The 23,849-nt window shown below is 32.4% G+C and overlaps 1 protein-coding gene and 1 pseudogene across 1 annotated transcript; one reads left to right on the forward strand and one right to left on the reverse strand.

Moving 5' to 3' along the window:
* Nucleotides 1-3,203: 3,203 nt before the first annotated feature.
* LOC124832965 (zeatin O-glucosyltransferase-like) lies at nt 3,204-4,808 on the reverse strand. The gene has a single exon (XM_047307319.2). The coding sequence runs from the start codon at nt 4,762-4,764 to the stop codon at nt 3,373-3,375; it is 1,392 nt and encodes a 463-aa protein (XP_047163275.2). The 5' UTR covers nt 4,765-4,808; the 3' UTR covers nt 3,204-3,372.
* Nucleotides 4,809-12,918: 8,110 nt separating this feature from the next.
* LOC124832966 (zeatin O-glucosyltransferase pseudogene) lies at nt 12,919-14,456 on the forward strand (annotated as a pseudogene).
* The last annotated feature ends 9,393 nt before the right edge of the window (nt 14,457-23,849 follow it).

Consider the following 23,849-nt stretch of genomic DNA (forward strand, 5'->3'; position numbering starts at 1 on the left):
GACAAAGTTTTAAAGACAAGTTTACGTCAAAATTTAAAAACTAAAAATATATTTAATTTTAAATAATAAATTATATAAAATAATTTATAATAAATAATAATAAATATAAAAATATAACTATAAATAATAATAAATCAAAATAAATATGAATAATAATAAAAAATAAACAATAAAATAAATATAATTAATGCCAATAAAATGATTAGTCATAAGTAGTAATAAATTATAATAAATATAAATAATAATGAATAATAAAAATATAAAATAAAAATAAATAAATAATAAAGAATATAAAAATAATAAATAATGTCCTGTAGATTCAATGTTCATTAAATAAATGATACAAGATAAGATGGTATAAGTTAAAATCACGAGACAAGGGCTTCATTCAAAGAATCACCACTAATCAAATTATATAAGTTCAATTAATCTCAATAATCAGATGATATAAGTTGATGATATTATCAAACAAAACAATGTTAAAGTTCTTATTTATATTGATAAGACAATATAGTAGAATGAATTTATAATACCATCAATATACTAAAATGAATCTATTGACCTACTCTTTACACTTTTCTACAAAATTTATTTATAGTGATTAGTACAAAAACAGCGTATAACATCACGCGTTTAACGTTCAACCGTTGAATAACCAACAACGTTAAAAATGATCGGTGACATTTTTGTAAATAAATGCAATTGTAGAACATCGAAACCCAATTCAATTCTACGTTCTTGATGGTAATTATTTAAATCACTGCGTCATTTTCTTTCTTCTTTCTTTTAGACCATCAATAGTACGTTAGAAGCCAAAGAATCACCATTTTTAGTCTTTTTCTTTTAAACAATAAATAATACGTTGAATTCTGTAAGGGCTTCGACGTATTATTTGTCAGCTAGAAGCCAAAAAATACCTCCTTTTTAATTCTTTTTTTCTTTTTTCTTTTAAACCACATATAATACGTCGAATTTTGTAGGAGCTTCGACGTATTATTTGTCAGCCAAAAGTTTCTCCTTTTTAATTTGAGCGGGAGATTGAAAATTCATTCACTTTATCTTAGCGCGCAAGACCCTATTCTTTTCTCAAACTTTTCTCGAACGAAGTTTGACGACCATCACATGTCATCTTTCATTTGATACAAATGCATGTTAATTAACTACTTTATGTATAATTTTCGTTTGTTTTGACCGATTATTTTCGTGTTCTTGTCTTTCATATACACATTCTGCTTTCTCTCCCACTAGTGAAAACACTTTATTCCGACGAACCCACCTTTTGAAGGTTAGTTTTCGCTTTCGTTTTGAAGAACTTATTTGTTGAACTTGTTTGTTGTTATTTTTTGTTGAACTTGTTATTTGTTGTTATTTGGTTGAACTTTTTGTTGTTGTTGTTTGATTGAACTTGTTTGTTGTTTGTTGTTGATACTATACTGCACGTTCATAGTTCATGATTTATAAAATACCAAAAGCTAAATTTTTTTGTTTTTCTACTTTTCGGGTCTCAAAGAGTTGTAAAAAAGTATTACACTTAATTAAAAAAAGGCTTAATACCTCTTTTGGTCCCTCTTTAGGGGGGCAATGTTCAAGTCCGTCCTACCTTTTTTAAAAAGTTCAATGTAGTCCCAACTTGTGAAAAATCGGATTAAATTAATCCTTTTTGGTTACGGCATCAAAATTTTAACGGTAGAGCTGCCTAGTTGGCCAACACTTAATAAGCTGTCCTATTTTTCTCATACGTGGAATATAATATGTTAATTTTGAACTTTAAAAGAACAATTTACTTGCCACACATTAGCTTTATGATAACTCTGCCATGGATCAAAGCTTTATGATAACTCCGCCATGGAAAATCTCTTGCTCTCCATAGCGGCCTCCGAATCAAGCCTGCTGGTGGCCATGCGGCTCTCCGCTGCGATGAAAATGGTACCATTGTGGGAAAAAGCACAATCACTGTCCATCTTCTTGCATGCCTCCTTTTTTAGATCCCCAACCAGCAACATCAGCTCCTTGTTGAACACCACCGCTAAGTAGAACCCCTCTAGCGGCTCAGGCCCGAAACCAAACTTGGCACAACTCAAATCCCAAAAGATATCAATTTTACCATATTGGACCTCCAAATTCTTGGACCCTTTTCTCTTTGAGAATAGCGATGGCTTTATCTCAACCTTGCAAAGACAATGATTTCCCAAATCATCAATTCCCACGCTCAAGCCTTGACCCATCAGAGTAGAGGAAGCCGCTAGGGCCTACGACACCTTAGCAACCTGCCCCAACCATCGCAGCTCTACAGCCGGGATTCTAACTCTCAAAGGAACCCAAACTCAGATCAAACAAAAACCCAAATTCGAAAACCCTAATCCCAAATTGCAAGATTTGGGCCGCTATCCATTCCACTGCCATCGTCGGAGATGACACACAGCACATCACCACTCGGGACGAGCTCCATCGTCTCTCCACAACAGCTGCCGAACGCGTTCTTCACTTCGCCGAAGAGCTCGTTAGCTTCGCAGTCTCCCTTTTCTCGCACAGATTCCTCTCTCTCGCTGAACATGTCATTTAACTTTCCAGTGCCACGCAATCACAAAAAGTGGACACCTCATTATGTTTTGTCCAGAAGGGCACTTGGACCGTTAAAAAATTAACACCGTAATCAAAAAGGATTTAATTGCACACTTTTTTCACAAGTTGGGACCACATTGAACTTTTTAAAAAAGGTAGGACGGACTTGAACATTGCCCCCCTAAAGAGGGACCAAAAGAGGTATTAAGCCTTAAAAAAAAACAAAAACATTGCTTTACGTCGAATATTAACAAAATTCGATGTCAATTTGGTTAACATCTTCGACGTCAATTTAATGTCTGCCGATATGACGTCAACCTCGAATTCGACATGAAAGGCCACAAAACAACGACGTTATACAATATTTTTGTACTAGTGACTATCTACTTTTCACTTTTTTTGTGCTTCATCTTTTCTACCATATTAGTTCTTTTTAATTATTTTTTCTTTTAAAACACTAATAGTACGTCGAATTCGATTGAGAATCGATGTAATATTTGTCACCCAGAAGTCAAGTTACTTCCTTTTTAATTTTTTTATCCTTTTTTACTTTTAAACCACAATTATATGTCGAAGTTCTGATCAATGTGACATTTTATGGGTTGATTTAAAAGAAAAAAAAAATAACAGTTACTGTCATATAAAACGTCCAATATTTGTTACAGTCGACATCATATGTGCAATTAGAAGGGACATATTCAACAGAAGCTTTATTACTGAATAATGTCATAGGAAAGTATTTTGCATTAACCACATGATGAGAACTAGCTTCTGCCATATTCTGCTATAAGAACCAAACTAATGGTATGACTATTGAGTGATGTGAGAAATGAAAGATTCCATTTCCATGCGAGAAATTCCACCTTCATTCGTGGACCTATGGATGTCATTTTTAAGCCTCAGAGCTCTCTCTCGCATCTCCTCACCTTCCTTTGTTTGCATCAACCTTCTCACACAATTCTCAACATCTGATGCAGTCACCAACTCATTCCTCTGTGACCAATCCCTCACAACCAAACCAGCCTTCAGAACTTCTGTGACCAAAGCTGCATTTTTTGGTTGGTCAGAGTGGATGGGCCACGCTGCTATTGGCACCCCCATGGATAAGCTCTCCAAGCAGGAGTTCCATCCACAATGACTCAAAAAACCCCCCATTGAAGGGTGGCTCAGAATTTCTGATTGGGGTGCCCAATCCCTCACAACCAGCCCCATGCCTTTAACTCTCTCCTCAAACCCATTTGGAAGCTCATGCTCTTTTGCTTCACTTCCATCAAAGATGTTCCCTTTATCAGCATCTCTCAACACCCAGATGAACTTCTGTTTGCTTTGCTCCAACCCAGTTGCAATGTGATGGTTTTGTTCCTCCGTGAAAGTTGTTGTGGTCCCAAAACACACATATATCACTGAATTTGGCTCTTGCTTATCAAGCCACTCCATGCATGGGTGCCTAAATTCTGTCGAATCATTCTTCTCAATGGCTAAAAGGTTGAGTGGCCCCAATGCCCAAACCTTCTTGCCGGCATTGAGACGCTGCATAAAGTCAACGTAAGGACCTTCAATTGCCCTGCTCGTGTTGTAAATATCACCATTGGAGTTGAGAAATTCATTATAATCATGTGTAGAAAGAAGATCCGTGAAATGGGCTGGGAGGCATCCTTCGTCAGAAGGAACTTCTGGGAAATGAATATCTTCAACCGGGGGTCTTCCTTGTCCCTCCCAAAAATAAACAGAGGCAACAAAGGCAGGGAAGATGTGAAAAATGTATTTTTCAACATTTGGCAAGTTTATGGCATCTTGTGCCACTGATGCCATGAGGGCATCATGGATGATTATGACCTTTTTGGCTTGAGATGAAAGGGATTGAAGAAGTTTTCCCACAGGCTCCCGAAGTTGTGTGGCCGCCACAAAGGAAGGAATGAGATGAGATGGAAAATCACTTTCTGGATTGTTAGGAATGGGAGGAGGAGAAACAAAGGGTGGAACTTCAAAGGCATGGAAATGGATGTCTGAAATAGAGTTTTGGTGTCGAAGTCTTACCTGGCGAATGTGTGTGATAGTGCTAACATAATGAACAGGTATGTTGTGTGCCACGATTTGGCGTGAGAGGCGCAGAAGCTGGTTGAGGTGACTCTGTGCAGGACAAGGTATCACAAGCACCACCACTTTGCTTTCATGAGGAATGTTTTCGTCATTCAAAGCCATTGGAAAATTTTGGTAGCAAGAGGCTATGTTAGCTTATTCTTAGGTTGTAGTAAATAGGAACATATGGGTATGTTTTTATACTACTCAACATTCATAAAGGAAAATGTTTTATTTATAAATAAAATTAGAAGAAGATATTGGTAGAAGATTTCGAGACGCTAAAATAAATAAGAATATAAAAAAGTAAAATATAAGTGTAAAAAAATATTAAGATTGAGAGTGAGTTTTTATTCGTTCAAATAAATAAGAACATAAGAAAATATGCATATAAAAATATCCATATAAGAATGAGTCATAGAGGTGTGAATTGTTAAGTTAATTAATTGATAATATCTTTGATTTTGGAAAATTATGAATTATGTTTTAATAATATATTAAATAAGCATTTGTCAAAGTAAATCATAGAATTAATTCATTAATAAATTAATTAATCAATTCGAAACGTTTAAAACAGTTAGGAATTAATTAATTGATTGGAAACCAATTGATATACACTTCATTAATAAATTAATAAATAAGCAATTGATATCATTAAATAAACTACATAAAATTGAAGTAATGAAAATATTGAGAAATTATTCATGGTGCTGTAAAAAATTGAAACGATCTGTAGTCCTAAAAACCATAATCTAAACACCAAGATAGAAAAAAAAAAATAAAAGATTGAAGTATGGATCCAACATTGAAACCATTTACTGTCTTTAAGCCCAACAGATAATTCGAATAAAAAAATAGGATAATTTCCAAGTAAGAACAAAAAAACATATGATTGATAAGTAATAAATAATTGATAGAATTAATTACTGTTGGCAACATGAAATAAGGTTAACATGGTGTATCAATAAGCAACTTGTGAACAAAGTATATTCAACAATTAGTATTAAATCACTAATAAATTTTTATAAATATTATAAATATTTACTGTAAACATTTCAACATGAAAGAAAAATATAAATTCATATTAACTAATATTAATTAAAAAACAACATCAAAAAACAATATAAACAATAAATGTTTAGAGACAATATATTAAATAAGCAGTGTCAAATTAATTGCTACAATTAATTGATTGAAAACGTTTAAATAATTTTAATTTTTCCATATTAATTGACTGAAAACGTTTACAAAAATTTATGTTTTACATATACAATTCATTACGTCATAAAAAAATGAATACAATAAAAAATGTATACTAAAAAGTGAACTAAAGAAATGAATAATGAAATGGGTTGAAAAATTCAAATGTAGCTGCCATGAATTTAGTATTCATAACACAAAGGAGCGTCAACACATTTACATGGGAGCAAAAAAAAAAACGACCTCAAATAAATATCCAAATAAACAACACTGAATAATTGTTAAACAAAATTAAGGTTTAATCATTTCGGACATCCCTGAAGGATCGTCTCAAATAAGTTTTTGTATTATAAATGCTTTCAATTAGGTTTCTTATTGTGAAAATGTAATCAATTTAGACCTCGCCGTTAGTTTCGTAATAGGATGTGACATGCGTCAGTTCGTGATTTTTAAAATTTTTTGAATTATTTTATTATTATTATTATTATTTTCATTTTTTATTTACTTTTATTTTTTTAAATAAAATAAAAACTGCCACATGTCAAATTGATATTGTGCCACGTAGTAATGACAGATGACACTAATAGTGTCACGTGTCATTGTCAAGCCACATGTCATTGCATTAATCTCAAATTTGGTCCCTGTATTTTTATTATCTTTCAATTAGATACTGTATTTTTATTCTGTCTCAATTTAGTCTTAATTTTAATTAAAATATTTAAATAACATAATTAACATTTATATGATTAAGTAATATAAATATAATTAAACTTAATTTTGTTAAAAATATTTAATAAAAATATCAATTTTAATAAAAATATTTGTTAATATTTATATACAATTTAAATTTTATTTGAATTTGAGGAGATTTTTTTTTAATTTTTAAAATTAAGATTAAATTGAGAGAAAATAAAAATACAGGGATCAAATTGAGACATAATAAAAATACATAGACCAAATTGAGACTAATGCAATAACATGTGGCTTGATAATGTCACGTGGCATTGTCATTGCCATGTCACACTATCATTGCCACGTGACACATCAGTTTGATACGTGACATTTTTAAAAAAAATTAAAAATAAATAAAAATTAAAATAATAATAATAAAACAATAATTAAAAAATTTTAAAAAATCATGAACTGACACGTGTCACCTCCTTTAACGGTGTTAGTACGAAACTAACAGTAAGGTCTAAATTGATTTAATTTTTCATAATAGGGGACCTAATTGAATTTACAATACAAGGATCCTACAGAAATAAGATGTCCGAAATGATTAAACCATAAATGAATTAAAAATTGCAATAACCAAACAAAATATACAATATACATAATATACAATTATAACGGACATGAGTCTTGAGTAAAATTGGGTCTTTCAAAATCAATATAACAAAAAGAAGAAGAAGAATCTACTCATTGATAAATACACGTATATCCATCTTTCTTCCAAAGTTCTATAATAGGTTCCCTTCGCAAGGAATCCGATACTAAATAAAATTGTTTTTAGTATGTTTCGATTCAAAGTTTTTCTAATAACAAATCACCCTACATGGTTTGTTTTAGAGTATAAAATTTTATTTTAATTTTGATTTTAAAAGACGTGTTTGGAAGAAAGAAGGAGTCTTATACTTTGACTACTACGTGATGAAAGACTATTTGACATAATAGCAACATAATCTTTTTCAATTTTGGTGGACTTCTTTGATAAAGTTCTTGCCAACAATTTACATTTGACAACATGAGATATATTACTTCCTATAATTTCCAAATATAGGATAATATGGTTTTTAATACTTTTTTAGCAGCTTGATCTTGAGTAGATAAGGTAATGTGTCTTTATGAGATTGGTAGATAAGGAATAAGAGATATGGGATGTTACATTCTTGTTTTGTTATTTTGACTTATTATTGTATGTGCGTATAATTTGGGTTAAATTGTGATTTCTATTGTTTTGATTATTGTCTTTTGAAGTATGTTGAGATTTTTCGGAAAGAAAGTGATAATTTATTTGGGATTTAAGGTTTCAAAAGGGTGTTTTTGAAAAAGATGATATTTTTTATAAAATAATATGTTCTTAAGATTTTTTTTTTAGTTTTATGAGTGTAACTGTGTGTGAGTATTTTGGATTAAGAAAGTTTTGATTTTTAAATTATTATTTAAAGTTGAAAGTTTTGAAGGTGTTTTAATTTTTGTGTTGGTAGACTCTAGTTAAGAGTTATGAATATGATGGTGGTTTGGGCTCTCTTTAGAGCATGTGTTTCTCGAGTTGGTGCCTTGAGATGATCTCTCTTAGTTGTTGATAATTCGATGGAGGAGAGAGTTCTTAGAGTGTCGAAGCCAAATGATGAATGTCTATGAGCATAAAACTTTATGAATGATGTGGGGTGTGTGCATGATGTGTTATAATTATAGACTTTTTCTCAACCCAGGAGGGGTGAATTGATTTGAAAACATTTTTTTAAAAATTTCTAGGTGTTTGTTGCAGTTTTCAAAAGATCTTTAACCACCAAAGCAATGAAAAAAAAAATAAAGCAAAAGAACACAATAAGACATATACTGGTTTAACTCTAAACAAGTCTACATTCAGTCATCCTCCAACAACTTGAGTTGGAGGGAATTCATTAATCTTTGAAAGTTAAGAATATAAGATTGACACAATGTGTTCTCACCACACTCAAATACAAAAAAATATCAACCTAAAATAGAGGCTACACACACACACTCTTTTAGGAGTCTTGCCTATAGTTAAGACTAAACTAATACAAATAATACACAACGAAAAGCAGAATATGGTGCACCACAAGTGCAGATTTTACAAAGAAAAGCAATGAAGAACTCTTGGTTGATCTTTCTTACACCCTTGGATACTTAGAAACCTTGAACTCCTTTAAACAATGGTTGATCCTTCCAAGATTTCTCCAAGACAATTCAAAAACTTGTTCTTGTTTCAGTTTGATAAAAATTCAGAATGTTTTTCATGCCTCAAAAGGAATTATAACACATATATATAGCCAAGCCACAAAACTAGTATATTTAATCAATTATGTTATTTTCATAATCGATTAAGCTTTACACATTATTTTAATCGATTAGGTCATTTTATTAATCGATTAAAAAAGAAAACAAATGTTTTGTGTGCTTCAGACCTATTTTAATCGATTATGTTATTATCTTAATCGATTTAAATTTTGTTCACAACTTTAATCGATTAAAGAATATGCTTAATCGATTAAAGCAGTAACATAAACCCAAACATGTGCAGTTGTGATCCTAAGTTCATATTAACTCTTCTAATCAACCAAAAACCTATTTTACATGAAATTTAACCTAATCTAATAACCTATTCATTTAAGAAAAAACATTAATAATTTCACCATAGAAAACACTAAAAACACACACTTTACTTCTTTTTCTTTTCTCTACTTTCTTCTTTCTTAGTTTCTTCTTCAGATAGAGACGAGGCTACCACCATCCCAGTCGCCTGCATCGTCGAGATACTTCCCATTGAGATGCTTCTTCTTTTTGCATTTCAAAAGCGTCTTCTTCCTGCATTTCAAAGCCAAACAACCTAAATTTCCTCAAACTCAAACGCTTCTTCTTGCATTTCAAAGCCAAACAATGTGACTTTCCTTCACAACCCCAAAGCCTGCTACAAGTAATAATAGAAAGTGTTTTGTGGGGTTGAGTTAGGCTTAAAACCCACTTTCTATTATGGTATCAGAGCCATGGTTAGAGCCTATCCTAGTGAGTTCTATGTGGGCATTCTTCTGTTTCCACCCGTTGTCGGGTCGCTATCAGACCACCCCATTAATTTATACTCTCACGCACGAGATGTCTATACATCAGCGTGACTATACCTCGGCGTGAAGGGGGTGTGTTGGAAGTCCCACATCGACTAGATTTCTACTATCACGCACGAGATGTCTATACCTCGGTGTGAAGGGGTGTGTTGGAAGCCTCACATCGACTAGAGATAAGGCCAATTTATAATATATAAGTGAGGTGCAAACCTCACCTTACAAGCCGGTTTTGTGGGGTTGAGTTAGGCTTAAAACCCACTTTCTATTATGGTATCAGAGCCATGGTTAAAGCTTATCCTAGCGAGTTTTATGTGGGCATTCTTCTGTTTCCACCCGTTGTCGGGCCGCTATCGGACCACCCATTAAAAATGTTTAATCCCACGCTCGAGATGTATATACCTCGGCGTGGGGGTGTGTGTTAGAAGTCCCACATCGAGTAAAGATAAGGCCAATTCATAGTTTATAAGTGAGTGCAAACCTCACTCTATAAACCGATTTTGTGGGATTGAGTTAGGCTTAAAGTCCACTTCTAACAAGTAAGAAGCGAAGTCAAAATGAGGAATCATTATGGAAAGCTATTTCAATGTGGTTCATAAATTCTTTCCGAAATATATTTCATATAGAACTATTTCAAAAATTATTTCTGAAAGATATTATCTATATATTCCAAAAAGTTTAAATTTCATTATAAAAACTTATTTAAAAAAAACTTAAATACTAATATAATTTCTTGTAATGTTTTACTCTTAATTATGCATTAAAGCTTAATATAGAGAAAGAAATTTCTTCTGAGTTTCATGACAAAGCTTTTCTTCTGTTCTTACTATTAACTTTCACTATTTCAATCTGGTGTATACTGTAAAAATATGCAGCATATACGGATGTCATTAGGGATTGTTATATATTCTTATTTTACAGCAGAATGTGTTGGTGGACATATAAACACTTTGAGTACAATTTTTTTAATAAGCTATTATTTATTTTTTCTTTCAATTTAATTTGCATCTTATTTAAGAATACATTTTTTTTAAATATCTGTATGTATCAATAACTATTCACAGGTTAAAAAAAATTATGAATTTTTTTATGCAGGTAAGTGATAGTGAAACAAATAACATGTATGATTTTTTTATGTGAGTTGGATATTGAATAGACATTATAATTGAAAGATTTGATCCGATATCATTCCTAATAGTTGGTTTTGAGAAAGATACACATCATTAAAAAGAGTGGTTAATATCAAGATATATTTGAAACAATTTTTTAGTTTTATGTTTTTTTTAATAAAATCTATATTTGTAGAATAGTTTTTTTTTTAATTGATGTTGATTATTGATTATATAAAGTGAAAACAACTTTCAGTTTAGATCAATCACTTCTAAATCTTAATATTTTTTCTTAAAGTTTTCTTGGCAAGACAATTCTTGGAAAATCTCTCTTCAGGAGAGTGACACCCACATCAGAGCAGTTAAACACTGAAGATCATCATTTTACTCAGGTTTTTGCTACTACCTGCACTCTACTTTTTTCTGCAACCATGCAAGTTGTAATTCTCAAATTATTCCTCAATAAAAAAATATAACAAAAATCCTTACATCTCTTTATTTTTTAGTATTTTCTAAATTAGATGTTTTAAAAAATACTTTTCAAAACACAATATAAAAAATATTTTTGAATCCAATATTTCAAATCATTTTCAAATTTGGAATTATCTTCCAAAATATTTGTTTTGAATTTTTTTTATATTTTGACTTACTTGCATTTCTTGTTTGGCAATTGCTTCCTTTACCTCATCAAATTTCTTCTCCCATCCCACAAAAAACTTCCGAAAAATACTTTCTGTAAAAGAAAAGGGATGTTTGACTTAAAAAAAAAATAATAATTCAGAACTGTTTTTTGTTTTCCAAAAAAGAAATTCCAAAAACAATGGAATGCAGGAAGAAAATGATTGGGTATAGAAAGTAATTGTCTTCTTGTTTTAATCTTGGTCGTCCTTATTCTTGCTTCCCTATCATTCCTCTCCCCCACTTTTCACATTTTTCTTCTTAAAAATATTATTTTTATTGATGCATTTTCTAGAATACATAATTTGGAATATACAAAATTTATATTTTAATTGTATATGAAATACAAAATAAAAAATATATTTAGATTATATAATCTAAAATGCAAAATTGATGTTTTATGATGTATAATTTGAAATATAATCTTTATATTCTGCATTATACATTTTAAAATATTTTCAGATTATGTATTTCAAAATTCAAAATAAAAATCTTAAACTACAAAATGAACTTGAAAATTTTAATTGTGTGGACTGCAGATCAAATTATAAAGGTGAAGGAAAAATCAACCGAAACCATCGAATGTTGACCATTTCAAAGTTCTATTGTTATCATTGGTATAATCATCTCATTGTTAATTCACCTGAACGTATATTTCGAAAATAATGATGATAGTTATTTATCTTGACATAAACAAAATAAGAAAAACAAGTGTCTTGATATTTATGAGATATTAGAAACAAATAATACATTAAAGATTGTCTTACATTAATAACCATAATGAATTTTTTATGTCTAAACAATAAAAATATGTATTATTCAATTATTAATTCACGCTAAGGAGTCATGCGTGATTCACTTTCCACAAAATTCCTATAATAAACAGAGTATGGTTGAATACAGGACAATATGTCTTGTCCCATTAAAAAAAACATAACAATCAATTAGGTTAATGATTTAATTATATATTTCCATCTTTGAACTTAAGATATTAATATATATATATTAAAATGAGATTGTAAAATAGTTTTTTAAAAAGTCAAAATATAATTATCTATCACGTTTCATTCACTTAAAAGTGTGGTGTTTATATATAATATTTATTGGTCATGATATTTATAGAAGCTGCTAGTAAAACTTATGTTTTTTAAAAGCTTCTCCAATTTCGGCTTTTCTGTGTAAATGTAAATTAAGTGGAAAATAAATGTGCATGCCTATTTTAAGTTTTATGTTTTATATTTTGTAAGAATTTATAGTTTATGTTTTGTATTTAATACTTTATATTTATATTTCATAATACATTTTTCATGCTTCAATTTTATTTTTTACATATTGTATATTGATGTTGAGACTTTTGCTTTACTTTATACATCATGTCATCTGAACATTCCACATTAATTACTGATCTTAAATAAGACTATTTTCTAGAAATCTTGAGTTGTATAAAAGGTTACCAGACCATCTTGTTGGTACCCACCAAAGCAAAACATAAGCTACCAGACCATCTTGCTACCCAGATTTCTCAATGGCTTTGAATGACGAAAACATTCCTCGTCAAACAAAAGTGGTGGTGCTTATGATACCTTTCCCAGCACAAGCTCATCTCAACCAACTTCTGCACCTCTCACGCCAAATCGTGGCAGAAAACATACCAGTCCATTATGTTGGCACTGACACACACATTCGTCAGGCAACACTTCGACACCAAAACTCTATTCCAAACATCCATTTCCATGCCTTTGAAGTTCCACCCTTTGTTTCTCCTCCTCCCAACCCTAACAATCAAGAAAGTGATTTCCCATCTCATCTCATTCCTTCCTTTGAGGCCTCCACACACCTTCGGGAGCCTGTGGGAAAACTTCTTCAATCCCTTTCATCTCAAGCCAAAAGGGTCATAGTCATCCATGACTCCCTCATGGCATCAGTGGCACAAGATGCCATAAACATGCCTAACGTTGAAAACTACACTTTTCACATCTTCTCTGCCTTTAATAACGCTGTTTATCTTTGGCAAGAAAAAGGAAGGCCTCATGTTGGAGACATCCATTTCCCAGAAATTCCTTCTGACGAAGGATGCATCACAACCCAATTCAAGGGTTTTCTTTCTGCACAATATGAGTTCCTCAACTTCAGCCATGGTCATATTTACAACACCAGCAGGGCAATTGAATGTCCTTACGTTGACTTTCTGGACCGACTCGGTGGTGGCAAGAAAGTTTGGGCACTGGGGCCACTCAACCTTTTGGCCATTGAGAAGAAAGATTCAGCAGGATTTAGGCACCCATGCATGGAGTGGCTTGATAAACAAGAGCCAAATTCAGTGATATATGTGTCTTTTGGAACCACAACAACTTTGACAGAGGAACAAATCCAACAGATTGCAACTGGGTTGGAGCAAAGCAAACAGAAGTTCATCTGGGTGCTGAGAGATGCTGATAAAGGGAACATCTTTGATGAAAATGAAGCAAAAAGACATTATCTTCCAAATGGATTCGAGGAGAGAGTGAAAGACATGGGGGTGGTTCTGAGGGATTGGGCACCCCAATTGGAAATTCTGAGCCACCCTTCAACAGGGGGGTTTATAAGTCATTGTGGATGGAACTCCTGCACGGAGAGCTTTTCCATGGGGGTGCCAATAGCAACGTGGCCCATGCACTCTGACCAACCAAGAAACGCAGCTTTGGTCACAGAAGTTCTGAAGGTTGGTCTGGTTGTGAAGGATTGGTCACAGAGGAATGCGTTAGTGACTGCATCAGATGTTGAGAATTGTGTGAGAAGGTTGATGCAAACAAAGGAAGGTGAGGAGATGCGAGAGAGAGCAGTGAGGCTTAAAAATGACATCCATAGGGCCATGAATGAAGGTGGACTTTCTCGAATGGAAATGGAATCTTTCATTTCTCACATCACTCATTAGTCATATATACCATTAGCTTGGTTCTGATAGCAGAACATGGCAGAAGTTAGTTGTCATCATGTGGTTAATGCAAAATAGTTTACTATGACAATATCAAGTAATAAAGAATAAAGCTTCTGTTTAATTAGGACTCTTCTATTTTTGCAAAATTTTTATTTACTTCCATGAGTCAATCCTATCTCACCATTAAATAATAATGATATTTTCATTCCTCTCTCTAACAACATTTTAACTCCACCACATGTCAAGCATTGATTGGTCCACATGATTGAAATTAAAGTGGAAAATCCAAAATTAGGGATTTCATCTTCGCACTTTGTAACATTTCATTCCCATGCTATAAATATTATAGAAGAATTATCACATGTTTAATAAGATAGAACGACGATGAAAATATAAATTCATTACAGTCATCTAATATAACTATAAATAACTTAATGTATGAGTTTAGCTCCATTGATGCAAAGTCTATTGGTAATCTAAGTCTAAATCTTATATTAGATAGAAATGAGAAAGTAAAACATCATATAAAAATAAAGACTCATTAATTCATTGTTTTAAGGTTTTGAGTTGAAAGTAATATCAATTTCTTATGTGGTTGGACTCAAGTTTTATTGGTGTTGTATCTCCCCTACTTAAGTTTGAGATAAAGCTAAAAAAGGAGAGCATTTAGTATATAAAGGTGAAGATCCGTTACCTTAACATTTTGAATTGAAAGTAATATCAATTTCTTAATTATGTGACCGAGTTTAAATTTTATTGGTGCTATATTTCTCTAGTAACCTCATTTCTTGATAAACTTAACCATCTCATACTTCTTTAGGTAAGTAAACATCATTCCAAACCTAACTATCATTTAACCAACTCCTAACCACAGACCATGACTTTTACCATTGCTTTTTACCGGTGAATCACCGATAAAGTTATGCAATGAAAACTATGAAGTAGAGTGGACAAAATAATTTGTTTAGACAAAACTATTTCATTTTTCTCCATCTAATCTATTTCGAATCCATTTTATTGAATTTAGATTTTCTTTTGGTCTATATTTTGTAACTTTTTTTTATTGGATATCGATTTTGTTAATATAGATTTTAAAATTGAAAAATCTAAATTTCTAATCCAAATTCCATGAATAGAAACACTTTATTCTTCTTACTACATCTCAACTCATTTTTTCTAGCTTTCATTTATAATCCTAATCTATTTCTCACGTATTTGTGAACATTATAATTACCTTACATTATTATGAATTGGAACTAGTAAATATTAATGATATTTAATTTGATTCATGATTTTTAATTTGAAATTCAAAGTTAAAAGTTTGTTTTTTGAAATAAATTAAACATCTTTATTTTTATCAAATTTTATTTTTTAGAATAATTTCCAATTTTTAATATATTTAGTTTATATATATATATATATATATATATATATATATATATATATATATATATATATATATAAAAGTAAAAATTGTTTATCTCACATATTATGACACATTGTTTTAACCAAAATTAAATTTCCAAAGCATCGATGGATTGAAAACATCATTACCATTTTAGACATTTAACGACGGTCAATACACACCATCGTTAAATCGTTAAAGAGTTGACTTTAATTACAATTATGTCACCATACTTTTTTATTTTATTATATTGATTTTATAAACATCATTAAACTCTATCGTTCTAGGTATTTTTTGCACGAGTGTCAGTAACATATGCTCTTATATGATAAAAAATAAAGGGTTAAATATGTTTTTAGTCCCTAAACTATTGGCCGTTTCTGGTTTTTGTCCCTGTTTCAAAGTAAGGTACAATTTGGTCATCATTCTTTTCGAAACGTTCGTTTTAGTCCTCGAAAACTAAACACTGTTTAAAAATTTGGTCCTCATTTAGCAACAAATGAGGACTAAAACCAAAATTCCGAGGACTAAAACGAACGTTTCGAAAAGAATGAGGACCAAATTGTACCTTACTTTGAAAGAGGGACGAAAACCAGAAACGACCAATAGTTTAAGGACTAAAAACATATTTAACCCATAAATAAATAAGGAAAAATTAACATATATAAGAAATAATAATTACAATTTTTAATTAAGAAAACCTTGTATGTTATTATATACAAATTTAAATTCTCTTAATCTGTTCTTGATAAATATTTTGTGAATATTTAAATTATTTTAGTTTCTTTTTCCGGAGATTATATGAATATTTAGGTGGTTTTAGATTTTTTCATATTCAGAATTTATATAATATATTATATCTATTCTTTGATATTATTAATTCTATTATTATTATTATATTTTTTCAATATTTTATTTCAATTTTGTATCCATTTATGTATTAATGAAATAGTATATTTACTTTTATAAAATATAAATATAAATTTAAAATTAGATTTTGTCAGAACCAGTAAAATCCACGCACGTACCGTCTTAGTGGATTACATGTGTCAAGAGAGGGGTCCGACACTCAGATGGAGGAAGGCAGGTGTTAGCAGCTGAGTGGACGTTCGTTTTGGCATTGAAAGGAAAACTCTGATTTTGAGAAATTCACACCACTCTCTGCATGCACCCTTCTTCCCAGAATTCTGAAAAAACTTCATTCTCTCATTCTCTCTACATCTCCTTCATCTTCTCTCTAAGAAATTCTCATTGTTTCTTCATCCGATCATCACTCAGGCACCATTTCCACTCTCTCGGTGTTAAGAGCTTTCGATTGAATCGATCGGTTTGTGAAGCTGAGCTGGTAAGTTCTTCTCTTCACTCAGTCGTGCGGTTTTTTGGACATGCAAACCAAGTTCTGGTTTCATGTGTTGTTTACTCTTCTAAAATTTGTAGTTCTGATAGTGTTTTGATTTTACTTGGTTTAGTTTTTGGAGAATTGTTGAGCATTGAGTGTAGAAGGATTCGTAGAGGTGAATCAGTAATCCTATCTGTGAACGTTCGGTCACGTTCAGAGGTAAGGGAAGCTTATTTAATTTGATTTGTATGTTTGGTTGGATTGTATGTATGTTCGTTGATTTGCTGAATTAATATGAGATATGATTGTTGTTATGTTCTGATTGTATGAAGTATGGAAATTGACTATGATATAGATGTATGAAATTTTGAAGATAAATAATTCTAAGTATGAAATTCCCTATGTGATAATGTATGTTCATTACTGAATGGTCTTTGACCGTTCGGTTTTTCTTGGGGACTCGTTTAGAACTGGATTCTTTCATTTGGAAGGAATTTATGTTGAGGACGAGCGTATTCGTCTAGTACAATTTGTGTACAGGCGTTCCACCAAGGATATTCTTTCCTTGGTACTTTGATATAAATTTAAGTATGTCTATATGTATTAGTACGTTCGTTCGTTCTTGAACATTAATTAAATAATATCTTATATCTACCAAGCGTTCGTACGATTTAGTGCTAGGTCTTTCACCAATCGCTCGTACTATTTAGTGCTGGGTCTTACACCAAGCGCTCATTCTCTTTTCTATAATCTACCTTGATGAAAATAGCGTTTGTCCAAACTCAATGGTGTTCACTCTCTATCGTGCTCGGTCTTTGACTGACATTCGGTTTTCTTGATGTTAAACTCAAATAATCTAAGTATTTATAAGCGCTCGGTTTCTTCATATAATTCTTTTAAGTACTATTATTTGAATGTCTTGTAGTGTATGTCTCCATTGGTTTCGGCCTAGAGTCTTAGTACTCGGTCTAGGCTTTAAGGTGTTCAGTCTAAACGCTCATAGGTCAGTTCATCAAATTGACTCACTTTGTAAATAACGTTCGATCCTTTTAAATCTTGAGAAATATTATTGTAATCAGTCTCTCCCTAACCCCGATAGTAACTCTCTCGGTTTTGATCTGTTCTGGAACTGGAACCCTCTCGGTCTCAATCCAAGTGTTCGGTCTTGTTAGGGGTTGAAATTTTTACGTTCGGTATTTGGCATCCTAAGGGATCTTCGTTCAAATTGAAGTTTGAAAATGAAAGATTATGGAATATGATGTAGATGAAATGAGTATGATTATGAACGAGTATTCCGGGAAGGAATATCTCAAGAATGGATATTGGAATTTCGTAAAGTATGAATGTGGGCATGCTAAGCTGGCGGTTCATCCTGATGTTCCGTGATTACTCTCCTCACGTAGAGGAGGGTAAGTCATGTGTGGGAACGACAGGAGGTCCTAGTCCTTATGGTTAATTTGGACAGAGAGGACTAACCTCGGGTGACAACTGTTGAGGGTATCCCAGTTACTACATCATCCGGGTGCACGAACGTCGTAGCTACACATAATTCATACAGTCCGGACAATGAGAGTCTAGTATTAGGCTTTGCATGAGCGAGTGATGAATTATCTTGTTTGGTTGATTGTGTGAATTATATGTTTATACATGAATTAAATTACATAAGCTTACCCTATGTTTCCTGTCTTGTTTGTTTTGTACGTTCGGTTGTCTTTCTGTTGCAATGATCATCCATGTGGATGTGAGCAGAAGGAGACGAGCTGCTGGAAGAAGCGTTGGAAGAAGAGAACTTAGTTGAGATAGAAGTTAAGACCGAACAATAGAACCGTTCGGTCAGTATTATAGTTTGATAGTAAGGTGATCACCTTTTCCCTTTTCTTTTGTAGGACCGTTCGATATAACTTTTGAAAACCGTTCGGTCAGAATTGCATCCTTGTGCAGTTTTAATTTCTTGTCTTTCTGTAAGGCCGTTCGGCCACAAGCGTACTTTCTCTATTAATATAAGACTGTTCTGTAATATTATTAAATGTGATTATTGTATAATATAGTTTTAGACTGTATTTTTGGGATGTTACATATTTATAAGAAAATCTATTTTTTATTAAAAAAATAAATTTAGAAATGTAATTTAAATGATTTTATTAAAGAAAAAGATTTAGATATAAAACTCGATCCAAATATATGAATTTAAATTTATAAAAATCTATATTATTATGTAAAAAGAATGGATTTTGATTTACAATCTAATCCAAATATCTGTATCTAGACCATTGGATTAATCTATGTTCACCCTTATCAATTAGGAGTGGACCATTGATTTATCAAAGGATTCATGACATTGATAGGGATTTTGAAAGTGATATACACCATATTTAACCACGTTTCATAATGTAGCCAAATATTTTATAGATTTCTTTTTACCCTAATATATTTAAGAAAATTGTTTTTTAACAATTTTTTTTAATAACTTTTTTACAACTATTTACGTGATAATTCTGTCTTAAATATACTATCAATGAAATAGTAACATATAATCTATTCTAAAAAATTGTTAACTCATATTTAAATTGCATAGTTCTTAACTGTAACTAAAACAATATTTGTGAACATGTTTTTGACACTGTGTCTGATTGTTTTTGTCATATCTAAGCTTACAAAAACTTACTAATATGTGTCCAATAACTCCATCTGGTTGTTTTTTATTAAACGCTAACTGCAAAATTTTAAAAAATTTCAAATATATAATTATTGTTTTTGATAAATCTTTTGATTACATAATTGTTTGAATGAACTAATTTCCACCCAACCCTACAGTTATTCATAATTATGTATTGAAAACAAAAGCAAGATTTCTAATACTTTATGTTTCGGTAGATATTTTTGGGACCGAGAGACTAACCTGCTGATGTGTCTGAACCGCTCGCTCGCTTCCAAACTCCTGCTATTGGCCGATCGGTGTTGGCACAAACCGATCGGTCTCCTTCTTGACGAGGGAGGATGTACCTGCAAAAGGTACTCCGACGCCCAAGTTAGGCGTGTGATTTGAAGAGCCTCGGCTCTTGGTTGAATGTTTAGTGAATGATTATCACTATTGAGTATTTGAGAGTAACGTAGAGTAAAAAATGCCTAAGTGGAACGTACCTGGCTTTCGGCCCTGACTTTGTATTTATAATTTACCTCATGGATCCTAAGCTGATATAAGCCCAATAAAATATAAACAGAAACAGATTACCTGAATATCCGGTTGGTTGTTTGTAACCACTCGGTTAATATTTTATACTGTACACTATGTCCCCCAAGTCCGAGTTAAGCGTTTGGCTTTAGCCGTGGTTAACTATAGGACTGACGAGTTTGAGGGAGGCTGCGTTTGCGGAACTGAAAGCGTTTTACCGCTCGACCTTCAACATTAACCGAGCGGGATTTTACCGCTCGTCCTTCAACAGGAACCGAGAGGAATTTACCTCTCGGTCTTCTACGTTAACCGAGAGGGCTTTACCTCTCGACCTTCGACATTAACCGAGCGGGATTTACCGCTCGTCCTTCAACAGGTACCGAGAGGAATTTACCTCTCGGTCTTCAACATCAACCGAGAGGGCTTTACCTCTCGACCTTCGACATTAACCGAGCGGGATTTACCGCTCGTCCTTCAACAGGAACTGAGAGGAATTTACCTCTCGGTCTTCAACATGAACCAAGAGGGATTTACCTCTCGGCCTTCGACATTAACCGAGCGGAATTTACCGCTCGTCCTTCAACATGAACCGAGAGGGATTTACCTCTCGGCCTTCGACATTAACCGAGCGGAATTTACCGCTCGTCCTTCAACATGAACCGAGAGGGATTTACCTCTCGGCCTTCGACATTAACCGAGCGGAATTTACCGCTCGTCCTTCAACATGAACCGAGAGGGATTTACTTCTCGGCCTTCGACATTAACCGAGCGAAATTTACCGCTCGTCCTTCAACATGAACCGAGAGGGATTTACCTCTCGGTCTTTGACCTAGGAGTGCTTCCTAGGGAACGAGCTTTACCGTTCGTTCTTTGAGAGGGCTTTACCTCTACTTTGAGCTAGGAGTGCTTCTTAGGGAACGGGCTTTACCGTTCGACTTTGAGAGGGCTTTACCTCTCTCCCGAGAGGGATTTACAGCTCGGTCTTTGACCTAGGAGTGCTTCCTAGGGAACGGGCTTTACCGTTCGGCTTTGAGAGGGCTTTACCTCTCTGTTTTGAGCTAGGAGTGCTTCCTAGTGAACGGGCTTTACCGTTCGGCTTTGAGAGGGCTTTACCTCTCTCCCGAGAGGGATTTACCGCTCGGTCTTTGACCTAGGAGTGCTTCCTAGGGAACGGGCTTTACCGTTCGGCTTTGAGAGGGCTTTACCTCTCTCCCGAGAGGGATTTACCGCTCGGTCTTGGACTTGATCGTTAATTATGAACTTTGCTGACGAAATTAACAATCAGTGTTTGCAATAGGAGACTTCCCCTTCGTTAATTGAATTCCATGATACTTTAAGCATGAAGTCCGTTTATGACTAGATCTTAGTCTGCACTTGCATAGTTGATGGCGTGGATTTTGATATATATTTCTTCAAGATGTTGTATTGCTAAAATTCTCATGATGATATATATTATGGTATATAACCGTATAACAAATGATTCGGTTACCAGATATTATGAATTGCACCGAATGAATAACATATATAATAAACAAGGTATCAAAACCGTCTTGAGATTTTATAAGATTGCTGTTGATAGTTACCTCTAACGCAACAATTTCTTTGGCTATTTTAATCGTGCGAAAAAATGTTTCGGTTATAATAATTAGATAACTATATTTATAGTTATATACTAATATATATATATATATATATATATATATATATATATTATATGATATATATATATATCATATATCATATATCATATAATATATTATGGATGATACTATATATATTTAAAATATCTATATAAAATAGTTGTTATAATATCTATTATTAATTAGATATTTTATGAAATATTCATATTTCAAAAAATACTTATCTTGTGGATGACGTCTCACGTAGAGATGATGATTCACGTAGAGTGCTTCATAGGGAACGGGCTTTACCGTTCAGCTTTATTGTTCCTCTATGCTCCTCGTGGTCACCGTTGGGTTTGCCGCTCGGCCCCACGGTGGGCGCCAAAATGTTTCGGTAGATATTTTTGGGACCGAGAGACTAACCTGCTGACGTGTCTGAACCGCTCGCTCGCTTCTAAACTCCTGCTATTGGCCGATCGGTGTTGGCACAAACCGATCGGTCTCCTTCTTGACGAGGGAGGATGTACATGCAAAAGGTACTCCGACGCCCAAGTTAGGCGTGTGATTTGAAGAGCCTCAGCTCTTGGTTGAATGTTTAGTGAATGATTATCACTATTGAGTATTTGAGAGTAACGTAGAGTAAAAAATGCCTAAGTGGAACGTACCTGGCTTTCGGCCCTGACTTTGTATTTATAATTTACCGGATCCTAAGCTGATATAAGCCCAATAAAATATAAACAGAAACAGATTACCTGAATATCCGGTTGGTTGTTTGTAACCACTCGGTTAATATTTTATATTGTACACTTTATTTATATGTATAATTTCTTTTACCTTCTCGGTCAATGTCACCCCAAACCAGCCGGCCCTATGTTTTCTAGTTCCATTTTATGATATTATTTTATGAGCAAGTGTTTTAGGCTATGGATCGCATCTCTGGTGTTTACTTAGTTAAATTAATAATTATATAATTAATAGAATTAATTTAATTATGTTTACTATTTCATCTTGTCAATACATGTGGCAGGTACTAATTTGTTTATATGTCAGAGTTCTAGTAATATCAATTCATTAAAATTAAATTTTGATACTAAAACTTGTGTTCAGGATCTCTTTAAAATTCATAAGATTTTTTGTGAAAATACTTTTTTTAAAACATCAGTCCAGCATATTCTATAAAAATTATTTAGATTTTTGAACTTCTAACGGCAGTGGTTCGCCCTTCCTAGCGTGGCAAAACCAACCAGTCTATCAATGCATTTTGACTGTTAGCATTAACTCTTTTTTTATTTGAATGGATTTGAGAAAGAGTAATTGAGTGAATCTAAGAGGATTTGAAAATAATTTTTGTTGTTGTTTATTTGAGTAAATTTTGAAATAAGTGAGAGTTAATTTGGAAGTAACGTTTGTGAGAATTAGTGTAGGATTTGATTGAGATTAAAAAAATTTATTTCCAAATCCACCCTCACCTACATCTAAATCCACTCAAATAAACAACAAAAAAATTTATTTTCAAATTTTCTCAAATCCATTCAATCACTCTCTTCCAAATCCATTCAAGTAAATAAAGCCTAAGAATTGTTAGGAGAAAACATATTAGATTAATCCATTTTATTTGAGTACAAATCATAAAAACAAAATATTTACAAGTAATCTTATTTAATATGTATATATAAATAAATATAAATCTTCGTCATGCATAATAAGATAGTGATCTTGAAGTAATCTTGCAAAGAAAAGTTATAATTAAAAATAATAAAGTGTTTTAAGTAAATTATTAAAGCAGAAAAAAATATAAAAAGAAAAATTATTAGATAAAAAATATTTATCTGTAAACTATTGAAATGAAATGGTTAGGATCATTTAAATAAGTAGTTTACGTATTGGAGTTTCTATTACTTAAAAATTTAAATGAATATTTATAAACTTCAACCTTTATTAACTGAAATCAATCTAATATCTA

The sequence above is a fragment of the Vigna umbellata genome, chromosome 8 (assembly GCF_029865625.1).
Source record: "Vigna umbellata cultivar VRB3 chromosome 8, Vumbellata_1.0, whole genome shotgun sequence".
Classification (NCBI taxonomy): domain Eukaryota; kingdom Viridiplantae; phylum Streptophyta; class Magnoliopsida; order Fabales; family Fabaceae; genus Vigna; species Vigna umbellata.